Source organism: Balaenoptera musculus, chromosome 17, assembly GCF_009873245.2.
Source record: "Balaenoptera musculus isolate JJ_BM4_2016_0621 chromosome 17, mBalMus1.pri.v3, whole genome shotgun sequence".
Classification (NCBI taxonomy): Eukaryota; Metazoa; Chordata; class Mammalia; order Artiodactyla; family Balaenopteridae; genus Balaenoptera; species Balaenoptera musculus.
Genome location: NC_045801.1, coordinates 49548959 through 49565545, shown reverse-complemented (window position 1 = coordinate 49565545; position 16587 = coordinate 49548959). Strand labels below are relative to the sequence as shown.

At 33.6% G+C, this 16587-nt stretch overlaps 1 protein-coding gene across 1 annotated transcript in view; it reads right to left on the bottom strand.

Annotated features, from left to right (window-relative positions):
• The window catches only part of MMP16 (matrix metallopeptidase 16), a 334023-nt gene that overhangs the window by 91127 nt on the left and 226309 nt on the right, over positions 1–16587 (bottom strand). Inside the window, exons 5-6 of the mRNA XM_036829818.1 lie at positions 15149–15310; positions 13003–13214 (exon numbers count right to left, since the gene is read on the bottom strand). Coding sequence (XP_036685713.1) covers positions 13003–13214; positions 15149–15310 — 374 coding nt within the window. The remainder of the gene's footprint in view (positions 1–13002; positions 13215–15148; positions 15311–16587) is intronic.

The window sequence follows — 16587 nt, the reverse complement described above, 5'->3', positions numbered from 1 at the left end:
GGTGTCAGCATGATGCTGTTCTCTTAGAATGACTTCGTAAGCAACCCTTCCTCTTGAATATTTTGGAGTAGTTTCAGAAGTATATGTATTAATTATTCTCTAAATGTTTGGTAGAATTCACTTGTAAAGCTTTCTGGTCCTAAACTTTTTTTTTCAGTTCTGGTTCAGTTTAATTACTCATAATTGGTCTGTTCATATTCTCTACTTCTTCCAGACTTAGTCTTAGGGTATTGTACATTTTTAGGATTTTATTCATATCAATCAGGTTGTTCATTTTATTGGCATATAACTGTTTGTAGTAATCTCTTATGATCCTTTGTACTTCTATGGTGTCAGTTGAAAATTCTCTTTCATTTCTGATTTCATTTATTTTGGGAACTATCTCTTTATAGATAGATATATCTTCCTCCTTTTATAGATATAGATATAATTCTTATATCTTCTGCTTGTATCGATCTGTTCATCATTATATAATGTTCTTCTTTGTCTCTTGTTACAGTCTTTGTTGTAAAGTCTATTTTATCTGATATAAATATTGCTAATTTTTTTTTTTTATCTTTTCAAAGAACCAGTTCTTAGTTTCATTGATCTTTTCTGTTGTTTTATTTGTTTCTATTTTATTTATTCCTGCTTTGATGTTTATTATTTCTTTCCTTCTACTAACTTTGAGTTTTGTTTGTTCATCTTTTTCTAGTTCTTTGATTAGGTTGTTTATGTAAGATTTTTCTTGTTTCCTGAGATGGGCTTTTATCACTATAAACTTCCCTCTTAGAAATGATTTTGCTGAGTCCCATAGATTTTGGATGGTTGTGTTACCATTTTCATTTGTCTACAGATAATATTTGATATCCATCTTGGTTTTTTCAGTGATCCATTGTTTGTTTAGTGGCATATTGTTTAACCTTCATGTGTTTGTGTTTTTTTGCATTTTTTCCTCTATAGCTGATTTCTAGTTTCATAGCATTGTGGTCAGAAAAGATGCTTGATATAATTTCAATCTTCTTGAATTTATTAAGATATATTTTGTGGCCTAGCATGTGATCCTGGAGAATATTCCTGGTGCACTTGATAAGAATGTATTCTGCTGCTTTGGAATGGAATGTTCTCCATATATCTATTAAGTACATCTATTAAGTACATCTAATCTAATATGTCACTTAAGGCCCTTGTTTCCTTATTGATTTTCTGTCTGTGTGACCTATCCATTGATATAAGTGGGATAGTAAAGTCCTCTACTATTATTGTGTTACTGTAAATTTCTCCATTTATGCTTACTAGTATCTTCTGCATGTATTTATGTGCTCCTATATTGGGTAACTTTATATTTATAATTCTTATATCTTCTGCTTGTATCGATCTGTTCATCATTATATAATGTTCTTCTTTGTCTCTTGTTACAGTCTTTGTTGTAAAGTCTATTTTATCTGATATAAATATTGCTACCCCAGCTTTCTTTTCATTTCCATTTGTATGATACACTTTTTTTTCCATTCCTTCACTTATGGTCTGTGTTAGGATTGAAGTGAGTCCCTTATGGCAATATATATATATATATATATATATATATATATATATGTCTTGCTTCTTTTTTTTAATCCATTCAGCCACTCTTTTGATTGGAACATTCACTTCATTTATATGTACAGTAATTATTTATTGATATGCTAATCTCTTTCTTGTTTTTTAGCTCTTTTCCCTTTGATTTGATGACTCTCTTTAGTGTTATGTGTGGATTCCTTTCTCTTTTTTTGTGTTTGCATATATTATATAGTTGTGGTTTGTGCTTACTATGAGGTGTGTATATAACAATGTGTACATTACATGATTAAGTTAATGATCTTTTTAAGTTTGAATTCAATGTAACAACCCTTCATTTTTACTCCCTGCAACAGGTTTAATGTTTTTGACCTTATATTTTACAACTTTTTGTTTTGTGTATTCCTTAACTACTTATTGTGAATATAGACTATTTTACTAACTTTTTCTTTTAAACTTCCTACTAGCTTTACAGGTGGGTTTGATCTACTACCTTTCCTGAAAATTTGCCTTTAGTCATGGGATTTTTCTTTTCTAATTTTCATATTTCTAGTGCTCATCTTTTCTTTTCCACCTTGGGAAGTCCACTTAATATTTCTTGTAAAATCATTTTAGTGGTGCTAAACTCTTTCATTTTCTGTTTGTCTATAAAACTCTTAATTTCTTCTTCAAATCTGAGTGATAGCATTTCTGCGTAGATAATTCTTGGTTGTAGGCTTTTTCCTCTTATTACTTTAAATATATTGTGCCACTCTTTCTGGCCTGAAAAGTCTCTGCTGAAATGTCAGCTGATTGTCTTATGGGAGTTCTATTGTATGTAACTAATTGCTTTTCCTCGTTGCTTTTAAGATTTGCTCTTTGTCTGCATTTTTTGCCATTTTTATTATAATGTGTTTATTGTGGACCTCTTTTGAGTTGATCTTGTTTGGGAATCTCTGTTCTTCCTGGACCTGGATGGCTCTGTCCTTTCCCAAGGTAGGGAAATTTTCAGCTGTTATGTCTTCATATAAGTTTTCTCTCCTTTTTGTCTCTCTTCTCCTTTTGGGAGCCCTATAATGTGAATATTAGTTACACTTGATATTGTACCCAAAGTCCCTTAAAACATCTTAATTAAATTTTTATTTTTTTCTTTTTTCTGTTCAGCAAGGGTGATTTCCACTACTCTGTTTTCCAGTTCACTGATCTATTCATCTGTATATCATCTAATCTACTTGACTCCTTCCAGGGTATTTATTTCAGTTATTGTATTCTTCAGCTGTTTGGTTCTTGTATATATTTTCTAATTCTGTTAAGCTTCTGTATGTCTGTGTTCATCCAGTCTTCTCATTGAGCATCCTTTATGATCATTATCTTAAACTCCTTATTGGGTAGAATCTTTATCTCCATTTTCCCTAGCTCTTCTTTGTTTTTATCTTGTTCTTTTGTTTGGAGCATATTCTTCTGTTGTCTCATTTTGCCTAATTTTCTGTTTTTATTTCTATGTACTAGGTAGTTTGTTAATATTTCCTGATCTTGGAAAAATGGCCCGATGTTGGAGATGCTATGGGGCCCAACAGTACACTCCTCTCTGGTCACCAGAGCTATATACTCTAGGGGTGCCCCTATATGGGCTTCATGGGCCCTTCTGTTGTAGTGCGGACAAGTACTATGGCTCATTAGTAGGTGGAGCTGCCCTCTAACTCATTTGGCTATCAGGCTCTGCTTCATACTGAAGCTGTCAGCAACTGGTACCCTGTGCAGCTGGCTGCCTGGCCTGAGGAGTCTCAGAGCTGCTGGCTGTCCACTGGTGGGTGGTGCTGGGTCCTGGTAGTGGGGGCCCAGGTGGTGGGGCCCAGGACTGGAGCCAGCCTGCTAGTGGGTGGGGCTGAGTCCTTGGCCCACTATTGGGGCTTGGTCCTCACACTGTTGTTGCTCAGCTCAGGAGATCCTGGGACTTCTGCCAACTGGTGGGTGTGTAGGTGAGCCCCAAATGCTTATAAGCTACAGGGAGGATTCCAAAATTGTGCTTGTCAGCACCAGTGTGCTCATGGTAGAATGGGCTCCTCAAATGGTTGCAGCCTGCATCTATATCTCCAGTGGGAATCCCAGTTGTCACCTTCCCCTAAGGGGGACTCTCCAAGATCAGCACTTGTGTCTGCCCCAGGCTCTTTTCAAATTACTGCCTCTACACTCGTTGTCAGAGTATGTGAGATTTTGTGGCATACTTTAAGTGCATAGTCTCTGTTTCTTACAGCCATTTTCCTCTCTCATACACAAGCCACATTTACCTTTAAAGTCAGATATTCTGGGGGCTCATCTTTCCATTGAAGGACCCCCAGGCTGTGGAGCCCAATGTGGGGATCAGACACTGCTCCTTGGTGGAGAACCCTTGAAATTGTGATTATTCTCCCATTTGGGCATTGCCTACCTGGAGCTGTAGGTCTTGACTCTATTGCATCTCCACCCATTATACCCATCTGGTTGTGGTTTCTTCTTTAAAGCTTTAGTTGCTGAAAATCTTTTCTTCAGGTTGTTCTCATTGATAGTTGCTCTGTAAATAGTTGTAATTTTGGTATGCTCATGGGAGAACGTGAGCTCAGAGTTTTCATATTCTATCATCCTACCCACACCTCCCACTGTATACTTTAATAACTTTTGACTACCTATATTTTTGAAAATAATATGGCTTCCCCATTATTTAATGTACTACAGCCTTCACAGATCTCTAGCTTTTGTTGTGCAACTCTATTTTGAACTATTATATGTGTATGCAACATTATCACAATAGTACACATTTTAAAAAGCACTCACAATTCCATCATTTAAGATTTGTCTAACATCGCTTTTCTATAATTTCTATGCCTTATCAACACACATATTTCAAATACTGCAATTCATGATACATAAAATTTTATGTTTTACTATTTTGTTTGTGTTTACATTATAATCATGTCCCATGGTTTCATATATTCTCTTTAATTCACTCTTCAAGTCATTGCATTACATTCCATTAAGTTGATGTACTATTATTTGCTACACCACTACCATATTACTGAATAATATTGGTTGCTTCAAACTTTTTTTCCTATTGGCAAGAAAGCTGTAATAAATACCATTGTTCATTTTAGACTTACTTCATTATTTTGGGATGAATTGCCATGCATGGGATTACTAATTTGGAATCTATGCATATTTCCTATTTATTGTAAGAGATACTAATGCTCTAGTTTAAACCTGAAATCTTTTTTTTTCCAATTTTACTTATAATTATGTAAATAAACACAATATAATGCACTGAAACTTTAAAGTATCATAAGAAGCACATATAGAAGAATGAATAAAACATTCAAGAACCTCCCTCATAAAAGTTAAATGCAGACAAGATGGGTTAAAAGTAAAAACATTAATCATTTAATAAATATATATTGAATGCTGCCTATGGGCCAGATACTGCTAATTAATTTTAATCCTATGAGTTACTTTTTTATGTCAAGAAAATTATTTTTCAATTATATTCTAAGTGGTTATTAGGTTATATTTCAATTTTTTACTATGGTTCAGAATATCTTTCTTAACATTGTTAGTAGTTGTAATTTTTTCCTGTTGATTTTCATGGAATTTTTCAAGTAGATTGTTACATAATTTACAAATAATGAGAGCTTTGCACTCTGCTTTGTTTTAGGTATTTATACATGTTAAGACTGTCTTGCAAAAGATAAAATAAACAGGTGTTTTAAGAAATTTTGAAGTGCTGACTCAATGTTTAAATTACTTCACATAACCTGCAAAGCAAACTGATAATCACAATATTGCTAACTGAAAGTTTAAAAAGGGAATGGAAAGAATAAAGTTTCATTTTTGCATTACAGAAATATGAGATCAAAAGTTGTATAGTCACACATGCCAAGTATGAAGGAAAAAATTGGGAGAAGTGCTGTTTTCATAACTTCTAAAATTAAAAATAAACCCTACCTTTATGTGCAATATAAATCTTGAACTAAACTTACATTAAGGTTAAAGTGATTTGAACCATGTATGGTGAATATGAGAACTTTCCTTGTAAAACTCTCAATATAAAGATATAGATTATGACAAACATGGAACAAGAAAATATATATCTTTGACACTGACAATATTTAGATTATTACTAATTGTAGAATAGGAAGAGTCATATTGCTATGGAGTGAAATGGTCTTTCAATTAGCTCACAATGTACTTTCAAAAAACATTTTTGCATGACTATATAGGATTGCCTTATTCATACTATAAATTAATAACAAAATAAAATGTACATGATAAAACATATTTTAGTCTCCAAAATATACACTATATATATATTTTAAATGTTCTGTTTTATATTATTAATAAAAATAGTTTTATTGAATCTAAAACAAGTATCCAAATATGTGCTTAAAATGTTCATAGTTACCCCAAAATAAAGTGTCTAGAGAAGAAATTGGAAACTCAGGTGACTATGAATCCATTCTACTGAATTCTTATATATGTGCCGCAACAGCTTAAGCAGTCAGAAATGTCAAAAAAAAAATTTAAATGTTTCAAGGAGTAAATTTTAAATCATAATTAAATACAGATATTTTGAAAAAAATAATATTGACATTAAAATGCAGTATTACACATAATTCCAATTGCTGCCTAAAATGTTTACCTAAAATATTTGAAAGACTATGATTTTGTGGTACAAGGAAATTTTATTTAATTCTCTGCCTATACTGTGTTGGCAATTTCTCACTTTGTTCTAATGTGAGTCTAGCCCCAGTTACAAAGTACTACTAATATTATCAGGTAATACTTCCTGGCAGTACAGAATTAAGCTCTGACTCAGAGTAATTTTAGATTATTCTGTTCTGTGCAATTTCTCTAAGTATTTTTGTTTGTTTGTTTGTAAAACACTTTTTGAATACTCTGCTAACAAAATATTTTTAATCATTTTATGGAGTCATATGATATAAACAACAACAATAAAAAAGTATTCCATTCCTTTCCCTTATATCTTAAGAATTAGAGCCATTTTTTGTGATCTTTATTCAGCTAAAAGTTACGTTTTAAGATAATTTCAAATAGCATGGGAATTTGAGTTAATGAATATAATGAGTAATTCAAAATACCAAGTCTGTTTTGCTACATAATAGCTACCATTTTCTGAACTTACTACATACCTATGGTGGAATTTATTAGCCATTGTGGAATGTAAGTTATTTAACAAATATTTATCGTCTACTATGTTCAGAGCACTGTGCAATTCAGCAGTAAATAAAGGAGTAGATACAGTGCTTGCTTGGAGACTATGACAAGAAGGATCTGACTCCAAGTTTATCTCTAACGTCTAGAGATAAGAGTTTAAGTATTATCCTATACTGATGTAAACAATGACACACCACTGTGCAATGGGAATGAGTGACATCGTTAAGTTGAGAGCTGGGAGAGAATTCATCCAACTGTAAAAGACAAATCAATTCTGTGGGGTCACAAAAATGGCACAAAATTTATATAACTCACAAGAAACATTTTTGAATTTCTACAAATATTGTTCCCTTTCATATATCTAGCCCCATGTGGGCCTATGTAAGAACAGACAGTTTGGACAGTACTAGAGGTTGGAGATAGTCTTCTGACTTTTACAAATAGCAGCAAAAATCTAGAAGATAATGTGAATATTTGGTATTTGATAGGGAAAGACCTGCAAAGACAAGAAAGCCTGGCAAGTTCAAGGAACAGAGGGGAGACAAGTGTGCCTGGAACCGAGTGAGTAAAAGTGATTGGAGTAAGAAAATGGAGGTGATATCAGAGGGGAGAGAGAAAGGGGCTGATCATGGAGCCTTGTGGGAAACTGAAAGAAATTTGTTTTTTTCCCCCAACTTTATTGCGGTACTATTGACAAATAAAAATTGTATATATTTAAAGTGCACAACTTGATGATTTGATATAAGTATACATTGTGAAATGATTACCTACAATCAAACTAATAAGCATATCCATCACCTCACATAGTTACCAATCTGTGTGTATGTGTGTGTGTGTGTGTGTGTGTGTGTGTGTGTGTGGTGAGAACACTTGAGATCTACTCTCTTAGCTAATTTCAAGTAAATGATGCATTATTAACTATAGTCACCATGCTACTCCATCTTATAACTGAAATACATCTTATAAATGAAAGTTTTACCCTTTGACAAACATCCCCCATTTCTCCACCCCTCAGCCCCTGGTAATTACCATTCTACTCTCTGTTACTATGAGTCTAATGTTTTTACATTCTACATATAAGCGAGATAATGCAATATTTGACTTTTTGTGTCTGGCTTATTTCCCTAAGCATAATGTTCTCTAGATTCATCCATAGCCTCACAAATGGCAGGAGTTCCTTCTTCTTTTAAGGTGAATAATATACCATTGTATATATATGTATATGTATACATCACACTTTCTTTATCTACTCATCTTGTTGACACTTAGCTTGTTTACATACCTTGGCTACTGTGAATAATGCTGTAATGAACATGGGAGTGCAGATGCCTCTTTGAGATAGTGTTCCCCACGCCCTTTGGATATATACCAAGAAGTGGGATTGTTTGATAGGAATCTTGGCAGATATTGAAGGGTTTTAGACAGTGTGGTTATATGATCTGATGCATGATTTTACAGAATCATTCTGCATGCAGAACTGACAATAGGCTGGAAGGATGGGGCAAGAGAGGAAACAAGGGAATGAATGTGGAGGATATTCCAATATGAAGGTAAGATGTGATGGTACCTTTGACTAGGACTGTAGCATTGGAACGGGAGAAAAGTAGGTGGATTCTTAATATGTTTTTGAAGGAATAGCCAAAAGGATTTGGCTTTATCCTTAAGTTTTATTTACTAAATAAATGGGAAGATGGAGTTGTCCTTATTTTGAATGGAAAAAAAGAAACAGAGGAGTAGGTTCATGAAGGAAGATCAGTAGCTCAAGTTTAAGTATGTTGAATTTGGCATCTGAATGGAGAGGTCAAGTAGGAACCTTAATATGAAACTCTCAAGTGCTTCCTCACCTCACTTCTCTGAGCCTATAGGTCTGTATGTTGGATCTTTGAAAGCTGACAAAAGATATTCAGTGATTTTGACATTTGGGTTTTCTTCTTACTCTGGATCACACTGCTTATTGGTAAGTTACCACCTGGACTCCACGGTTATTTCTATTATCTTATTATTCCCAGGCTTAAGCCGATATTCTCTTAAGTGTAAAGGGCCATTATTGTTCTCTGTTTTGTGGGCTTCAATTTAAAAGAACCATTTCTGATTGATAATTACATGTTGTCCTTTCCCTGACAAAATTTAAGCATTTTAAAGGAAAAATCATATTTTCAGCTTTTAATTGCAAAAGTTCAATGGCATACATACAGAAAAGACAAAATATACCCTTGAAAAACTGAACAAATATTCTGTGTGAGTAATGTGATATAGTTATACAAGTGATGTGAGAAAGGCACAGTTCCAGATTTCAAGGACAATAAAATTGAAACAGGAATATTCAACAAAGGAAGAAAATTTTAAAATAAAACAAAAATGAATGAAAGGAGCCAATATTGCTCCATGGGAGATGTTTAGCATAGAATAAGAAACAAATTGACATTAAATACCAAGAGATTATAAGCTACTGAATAGAAGAGTCACAAAGTTCAATTCTGATCAATTGAAAGGAGTTTAGTCACAAATCAACATTATGGAAATATAATTTATCTCTTTGAACAAGTATCTTTCTTCTCACTCTCTCATATAACATCTCTTCTTTTATGAAATAAAGCTATATTGCAAATGAAATTGGATCATACTTTGTACTTACTAGACTTGGTTAAATGTACTTTCAAGGAAAGTTAACTAGTGTTAATAAATTTGTTTCTATGGAAATAATAATAACTATGAGTCTTCAGTAGAATTCAGTAGGTGGTTGTAAGCGAAGATGGTCATATTTAAGAACAAATCATTTTGTGACGAACAGACAAAAATTTGACAAAGTAAAAGGAACCAAATGATTTCTGTTTTTTTTCTTTCCTTTCCTTTTCTTTTTTTTTTTTTGGATAAATGATGGAATGCTTTCTTTACTCAGAGCTGTGAGCTTGGTTTTCTATATTAATTGGGAAGACCCTTTATTGTACTTCCTCGAATGCTCTTCCATACAGCAATTATACTCCAATAAAGATGTTTAAAAAAAAAAAGTACTTAGGTTTATGTTTGTCTTCACTCCTGGAGTATGAGCTCCATTAAGACTGGGCGTTGCTTTCTATTCACACATCCTGGGGACCGGGTAAACTACCCTGGGCATACATACTCATTATATGAAAGAGGAGATGAGTACAAAAATTATAAAGAAGATATCTTCTACAGAACTTATTCTCAGAAAGAGAGGCGGGGCTAGTGAAACAAAGAAATTAAATGCAGACAGAGTTTAGGAACTCTGTCCTGCAGAGAGTTTTGATTAAGGAATCCAAGGTACCATGAGAGTTTAGAGAAGCAGGCCTTACTCATGTTTCTTTTTCTTTTTTTTTTTTTTTTACCATCTTTATTGGAGTATAATTGCTTTACAATAGTGTGTTAGTTTCTGCTTTATAACAAAGTGAATCAGTTATACATATACATATGTTCCCATATCTCTTCCCTCTTGCATCTCCCTCCCTCCCACACTCCCTATCCCACCCCTCTAGGTGATCAAAAACCACCAAGCTGATCTCCCTGTGCTATGCGGCTGCTTCCCACTAGCTATCTGTTTTACGTTTGGTAGTGTATATATTTCCATGACACTCTCTCACTTTGCCACAGTTTACCCTTCCCCCTCCCCATATCCTCAAGACCTAAATTTAAGGCCAGACACTATCAAACTCTTAGAGGAAAACATAGGCAGAACACTCCATGACATAAATCACAGCAAGATCCTTTTTGACCCACCTCCTAGAGAAATGGAAATCAAAACAAAAATAAACAAAGGGACCTAATGAAACTTAAAAGCTTTTGCACAGCAAAGGAAACCATAAACAAGACTAAAAGACAACCCTCAGAATGGGAGAAGATATTTGCAAATGAAGCAACTGACAAAGGATTAATCTCCAAAATTTACAAGCAGCTCATGCAGCTCAATAACAAAAAAACAAACAACCCTATCCAAAAATGGGTAGAAGACCTAAATAGACATTTCTCCAAAGAAGATATACAGATTGCCAACAAACACGTGAAAGAATGCTCAACATCATTAATCACTAGAGAAATGCAAATCAAAACTACAATGAGATATCATCTGACACCGGTCAGAATGGCCATCATCAAAAAAATCTAGAAACAATATATGCTGGAAAGGGTGTGGAGAAAAGGGAACACTCTTTCACTGTTGGTGGGAATGTAAATTGATACAGCCACTATGGAGAACAGTATGGAGGTTCCTTAAAAAACTAAAAATAGAACTACCATACGACCCAGCAATCCCACTACTGGGCATATGCCCTAAGAAAACCATAATTCAAAAAGAGTCATGTACCAAAATGTTCATTGCAGCTCTATTTACAATAGCCAGGACATGGAAGCAACCTAAGTGTCCATCAACAGATGAATGGATAAAGAAGATGTGGCACATATATACAATGGAATATTACTCAGCCATAAAAACAAACGAAATTGAGTTATTTGTAGTGAGGTGGATGGGCCTAAAGTCTGTCATACAGAGTGAAGTAAGTCAGAAAGAGAAAAACAAATACCGTATGCTAACACATATATATGGAATCAAAAAAAAAGGTCATGTTTCTTTATACACTTGCTTTGACCTTGAAAATAATGGCCATTGCATTTTATTTGAGAATTGGTCTGTGTGCTGGTTACTCATCCCTGATTCCAAGAACCAGCCATCACAGGATCTCATTTTATCAATCAAGAGCACTCACTAATCTCCCACAATGTGCAGAGCAAAAAGTTTGTAAAAATGATCATTAGACATGAAGATACTGGTCTCTTCTGAGATTGGCAATCTAATTAGTCAGACAAGAAGAATGAAATGAATGTACCCAGAGTCAATTTCATGTCTTATTCTCAGATAAAGTTGGCACCACTTTGGTGATATCACCATGATATCAAGGTATAAAGCTTGGATGTGGAAATTCAGCCAAAACAGTGAAAAAAAAATCTTTCAGTTGTCATTTGGTGTCTTGTAGAATAAACAAATTAATGCATTTTGTGTTCATTTCAACTAGTTGCCGTGGGCTTAGCCACAATGAGTAATGAGTATATGTGTATATCTATATATATGTATATATAGATATACACATATATATAGTAAGCTTTTTTTCTTTACTCCTTGAATCTAAATTTATTAATCTACTTAAATTAAAGGGGAGATATCTAACTAATTATTGCAGGGCATTTATAAAATTCAAAAATCTATTTATGTGTTTGAAGAAAAGCATTGATTTTTTTCCTGGAAAGTATGATGCTCTTGTGCATATTATATTAAATCCAAATCTTAATTTCCAATAAAGTAAATAAAGTACTTGGCCTATTAAAAATTATATAATATCTATATTTTCAAAGTATGGCCTCTAGTAGATAGGATAAGTAGGGCAATATTTCAATATTTATTGATTCATGTCTACTGAAAAAGAGAGCACATTATTTTATTTTTAAATGGATGATATTGGTAAAATGTAGCTATTTTAGTGCCCTAATACCAACATAAATCTTACATTTTTCATTCATCTTTAAGATTGGTTTACAAACATTGAGGGGAAAATATTTTTCAGTATTACATTACATTCACTTTTTAGTATTATATAATTTATTTTGATACACTGTTTTTTAGTGTTATTGTTGGAGAAGTCAACGTCACTGAAAAGCACATTTAGCAAATTGTAAAATTAGTTTTAGCTTGTAACCTTTTAAAAAACAATGTAAATTAGATAGCTATAAATGCGTGCCTAAAGAAAACAACAACATGTATATGTAAAATCAAAGTGATGGTCTCATAGAGGAGATTTAACGTAAATGGCTACCAGTAGACCCTGAACAAAATGATCAATACTCCTCTTAAAAAACAATGCTTTAACTGTCTAGTGAAATTATAAGGATCTCATAAAGATGTGCAAACCAAAGATAGAGTAGCTGCAGTACGCCTGAAAGTGGCTAAGCCCCCAAGCAAATCATCCCTATTAGTTCCTATTCATGATTTAAATTATGCTTTTTTATCTGTTCATAACATGCAGCACTTTTTAGCCTCACATTTCTAGGCATTTTAGCTTTTGCTGACATAAATGCATTCCTCAAATAGAATGTTACAACAATCTTCTGCTAGACATTTAAGCCCATTTGTGCATTTTATTTTAAGATACTTTTTTTGAAACTTCTAACTGTGAGAGGTCTGGGAAGGTGGTGTTAGAATGAATGAGAACTTGTTTTTTAAAGCGACACTGTAGACACTTGATCTACCGTTAAAAAAAAAAAAAAATCACAGCTTCCTACCTTGAAAACAAACATCTCACGGCGAAGAATAGCTAGAGTGTTAAAGTTCCCATCACAGATGCTGGGTTTGGCTCCAGGATAGGAAGGTCTGCCAGTGGGAGGCCGGGGAGGTTTGGGCCGGTCATTCTTTCTTGGGTCAGCTGGAGGATTAGAGCGGTGTGGGGGCACTGTCGGTAGAGGTCTTGTTGGTGGAGGAATCTTGTCAGGTGGACCTTTTGAAAATATGAGGACAGCACTTGGCTCACTTAAAACTGGAATAGTGCTGGAAAATATGCTACAGAGGACAATCACTCATCAGTGGAGGGTTCAGACTAAGCAAGCTAAGAGGTCTTTAAGATTGTATACTTCCTGAAAAAACAAACCTTCTTACCCAACAAACCATTGCCAAGTCTATCAGAAACTGTCTTTATTGTGCTGAATTCTGGATCCAAGTAACTAGGCCTTTGTTAATTTTTAATGATTTTTAAAATAGCTTCACCACAGCCCTTATTGGAAAGTCTGCTTTCAAATCTTTTTTTTGGAAGTAGGTGGTGTATTAATCATAAATAAATTAAAATGAATACTGGAACCATGCATGTAAGCTCCACCAAAGTTAATCCTAGATCTTGATAGATGATTCTATGCAAATATCTCTAATATTGTTAATAGTTCATTAACAAACCAAAGTTTATTCTATCCCTATGTATCTAACTGTATTTTATCAACTTTTCCTGACTTTCATTATTTTCTTCTAATGAAATGTCTTGACAAATTGCTAGAACAGTGTTTCATTTGAATACTGAATCTAAAACACCTATTGATTAAAACACCACTAGTAAAGTATTAATGTAAAGAAGTATTTCTAAAAAGAGGTTTCTAAATCAAGCCAAATTTTTTAGATGTAATTTGGTACAGATGTAAAACATCATTCCTCAAGGGATTTATGTTTTTAAAAAGAAATACAGAGCTGTTCACACTTATTATTTAGATACGGAAAGAATACTCTTTTGCAGACCTTCAGTCTAGACTACTAATTCATGAGGTCATGAGAAAGAGCCTCCTTTCAGTTAACTACTTTGGCAGAATTTCTGATGACACACACAAAGGCATAGGCTAGCTCATTCAACATATGAGCTATTTAGTTTTGAGTCCTGGACATTTCTCTTTTCTCAGTATCCCCCAAATAAAGAGCAGCACAAAAGTTGACCTTTTCTCCAAAACGTATTTTAACCTTGAGAGAATGGTCAACACTGAGACATTGAAATTGAGAAACTCATGAATGCAAAAAAGATTAGTGAACTTAAACTATGATATTTTAAAATGCAAATGACATCTTCTGAATACTGAATATTATAGACAGCACACATTTGTTTTTGTATTGTAAAATGAAAGTTTCACTTCATTAATTTAGTAAAGCATATTCTCTATATGTAAATAATAAATGTCAAGTTCTTAACAATTTTGTGTGAAATAAATGTCTTTATAAAAGTCAGTGGTCCTATTGAGGGAGTTAGGATTATAGTAAATATGTGTAATAGTCTTTCTTCCTTTTGTCTAACCTTGCATTCATTGACTGAATCCCATAAATTAAAATTATTTTACTCTACTAGAAATTTACTGTGAATTATGTGTTAGTAACTTAGCCATTTGTTACCTTTTACCTCTTAGTCAATAATTACATGTTTTTGAGTTCATTTTGTTACATCCATCACACAAGAGTATTTTCAGCATTTTCCAAAGTGATTTGTCTAGCATCTATCTACCATCAAATGTCATAAACTGAGAATCAATCTGTCAGCTTTTACCAAAGTCTCAGTATCTTATATGAAAGTCTTCTATGACTCATTTTTATTGGTTATATTCATTTATTACATTTTTACCCAAATTTTAAATACTAAAGCTTCTCTGACCTTTACTATAATTTCAGGTTTCAATTAAACTCAGTAAGAAAAGTTTATCAGTGCCTAGAATTTCCCATTATCTGCATATTAAGATATCTGGGATTATTGCCAACCAAACTTGATTGATAGAAGACTTTTGTCAATAGATTTTTTTTTCAGTATTTATCTCTCTAATATACTTAGAGCATCTATCTCAACAAAGAAAACACAGCAGAAATTCTGCACTTCACTATAGGGTTAACCAAATAGAATCAGTGGTAACCTACCATATATTTTCTGGATGCCCTGCAAATCATCATTAGGTAGTTTGAAGTTGTCAGTTTCCATGTACTGGTAAAACGGAGCCATGATGGCAGTAGGGTCATTGGAATGCTCCAGTCCCAGAGCATGTCCCAGTTCATGAACCGCTACAAGAAATAAGTCATTTCCTGTGCAAATGAGAAGAAAAGACACTATTATAACTAATATCCAAGTATAGAATTGACAAGGACAATTGGTGTTATCAAAATTTTACCCAAGAAAAATAAAAGGAACTTTTAATTTCAACTATCAGTGTGATTTTATCATTGGATTACCTATGGGCAAAATACAATATGTGATTTTAAAAAGGGGGGTTGGTGGTGGGGAGGTGATGATAGTGAAGTCACAGAAATTTAGAAACTGAAAGAGAAGAATAAGGAATAAAAGTTGAAGAAAGAACATTAGCATCAGAAATTGCTACTACTGCTGTTGAAATATTCTTCCAATTAGAAAGCATGTAATATACTATATCTCACTTATGTAACCTTTATAGTGAACATAATTCTAACAATTCAGCAAAAAATATAGGGTAGTTACAATCCCTACTTTTACACAGATGAGTAAGTTATGGCATAGAAGTGACAAATCTTGTCAAGAATAGCAAATCTTTGTATTTACAGAGCTGTGACAAGAACTTAGGTTATTATAACTCCTAGACTAAGGCTTCTCTTTCTTAGTAGCCTATAATAATGTAAAATAAAAGTCATAGGCTAGCAGTCATAAAAACTAGGAATCTAGTCTTAGCTCTGTAAATACAAATTCTAATCAATTCATACATAATCTGAACAAAACATTTATCTTAGAGGGTCTGTTTCTCACTGAAAATAAAAAAAAAAATCTCTTCCACTAGTAGTAAACGTGCACAGTGAATCTATTTAGTGCAAACTCTCAGAGATACTTGGTCTGACTTTGTTCAGTCAAACCCCTGCTAATGGCCTCTACATGTTGTCTACTCCTGGATCATCGTAAGTCAGCTCCTGAGGAAAAGAGCCAGTCCTCCATGGATATTTGTTAATTCCAAAAATTTAGTCGAACCACACGAGCATCAATGAGTTGGGGCTGTTATTCTTCTGTGGTGACAGATACAAACAGAAGAAAGGGCCTAAAATTAAATCTCATGATCCCAAGATATCAAATATAAGAGATTATTATTATTTAAAGGAATTAAAGAACATGACTTAAGGACAAAACAGGGAGTGAAATTATACGGTGCATATAGGGAAAAATGTATAGTGGGAGAAAGGACAACTTCCGGTAACTGTCTTTGCTTAAATTTTTGTTATTTTTCTACTGCCTACAAGATACTTCCACATTCTGCATTGTTGGGAAATGCAGAACAAGTTTGTTTTTAGAGGAGGAATTATAATGATTGGAGGAAGTAAGGACAGAGAGTGGAATTTCACAA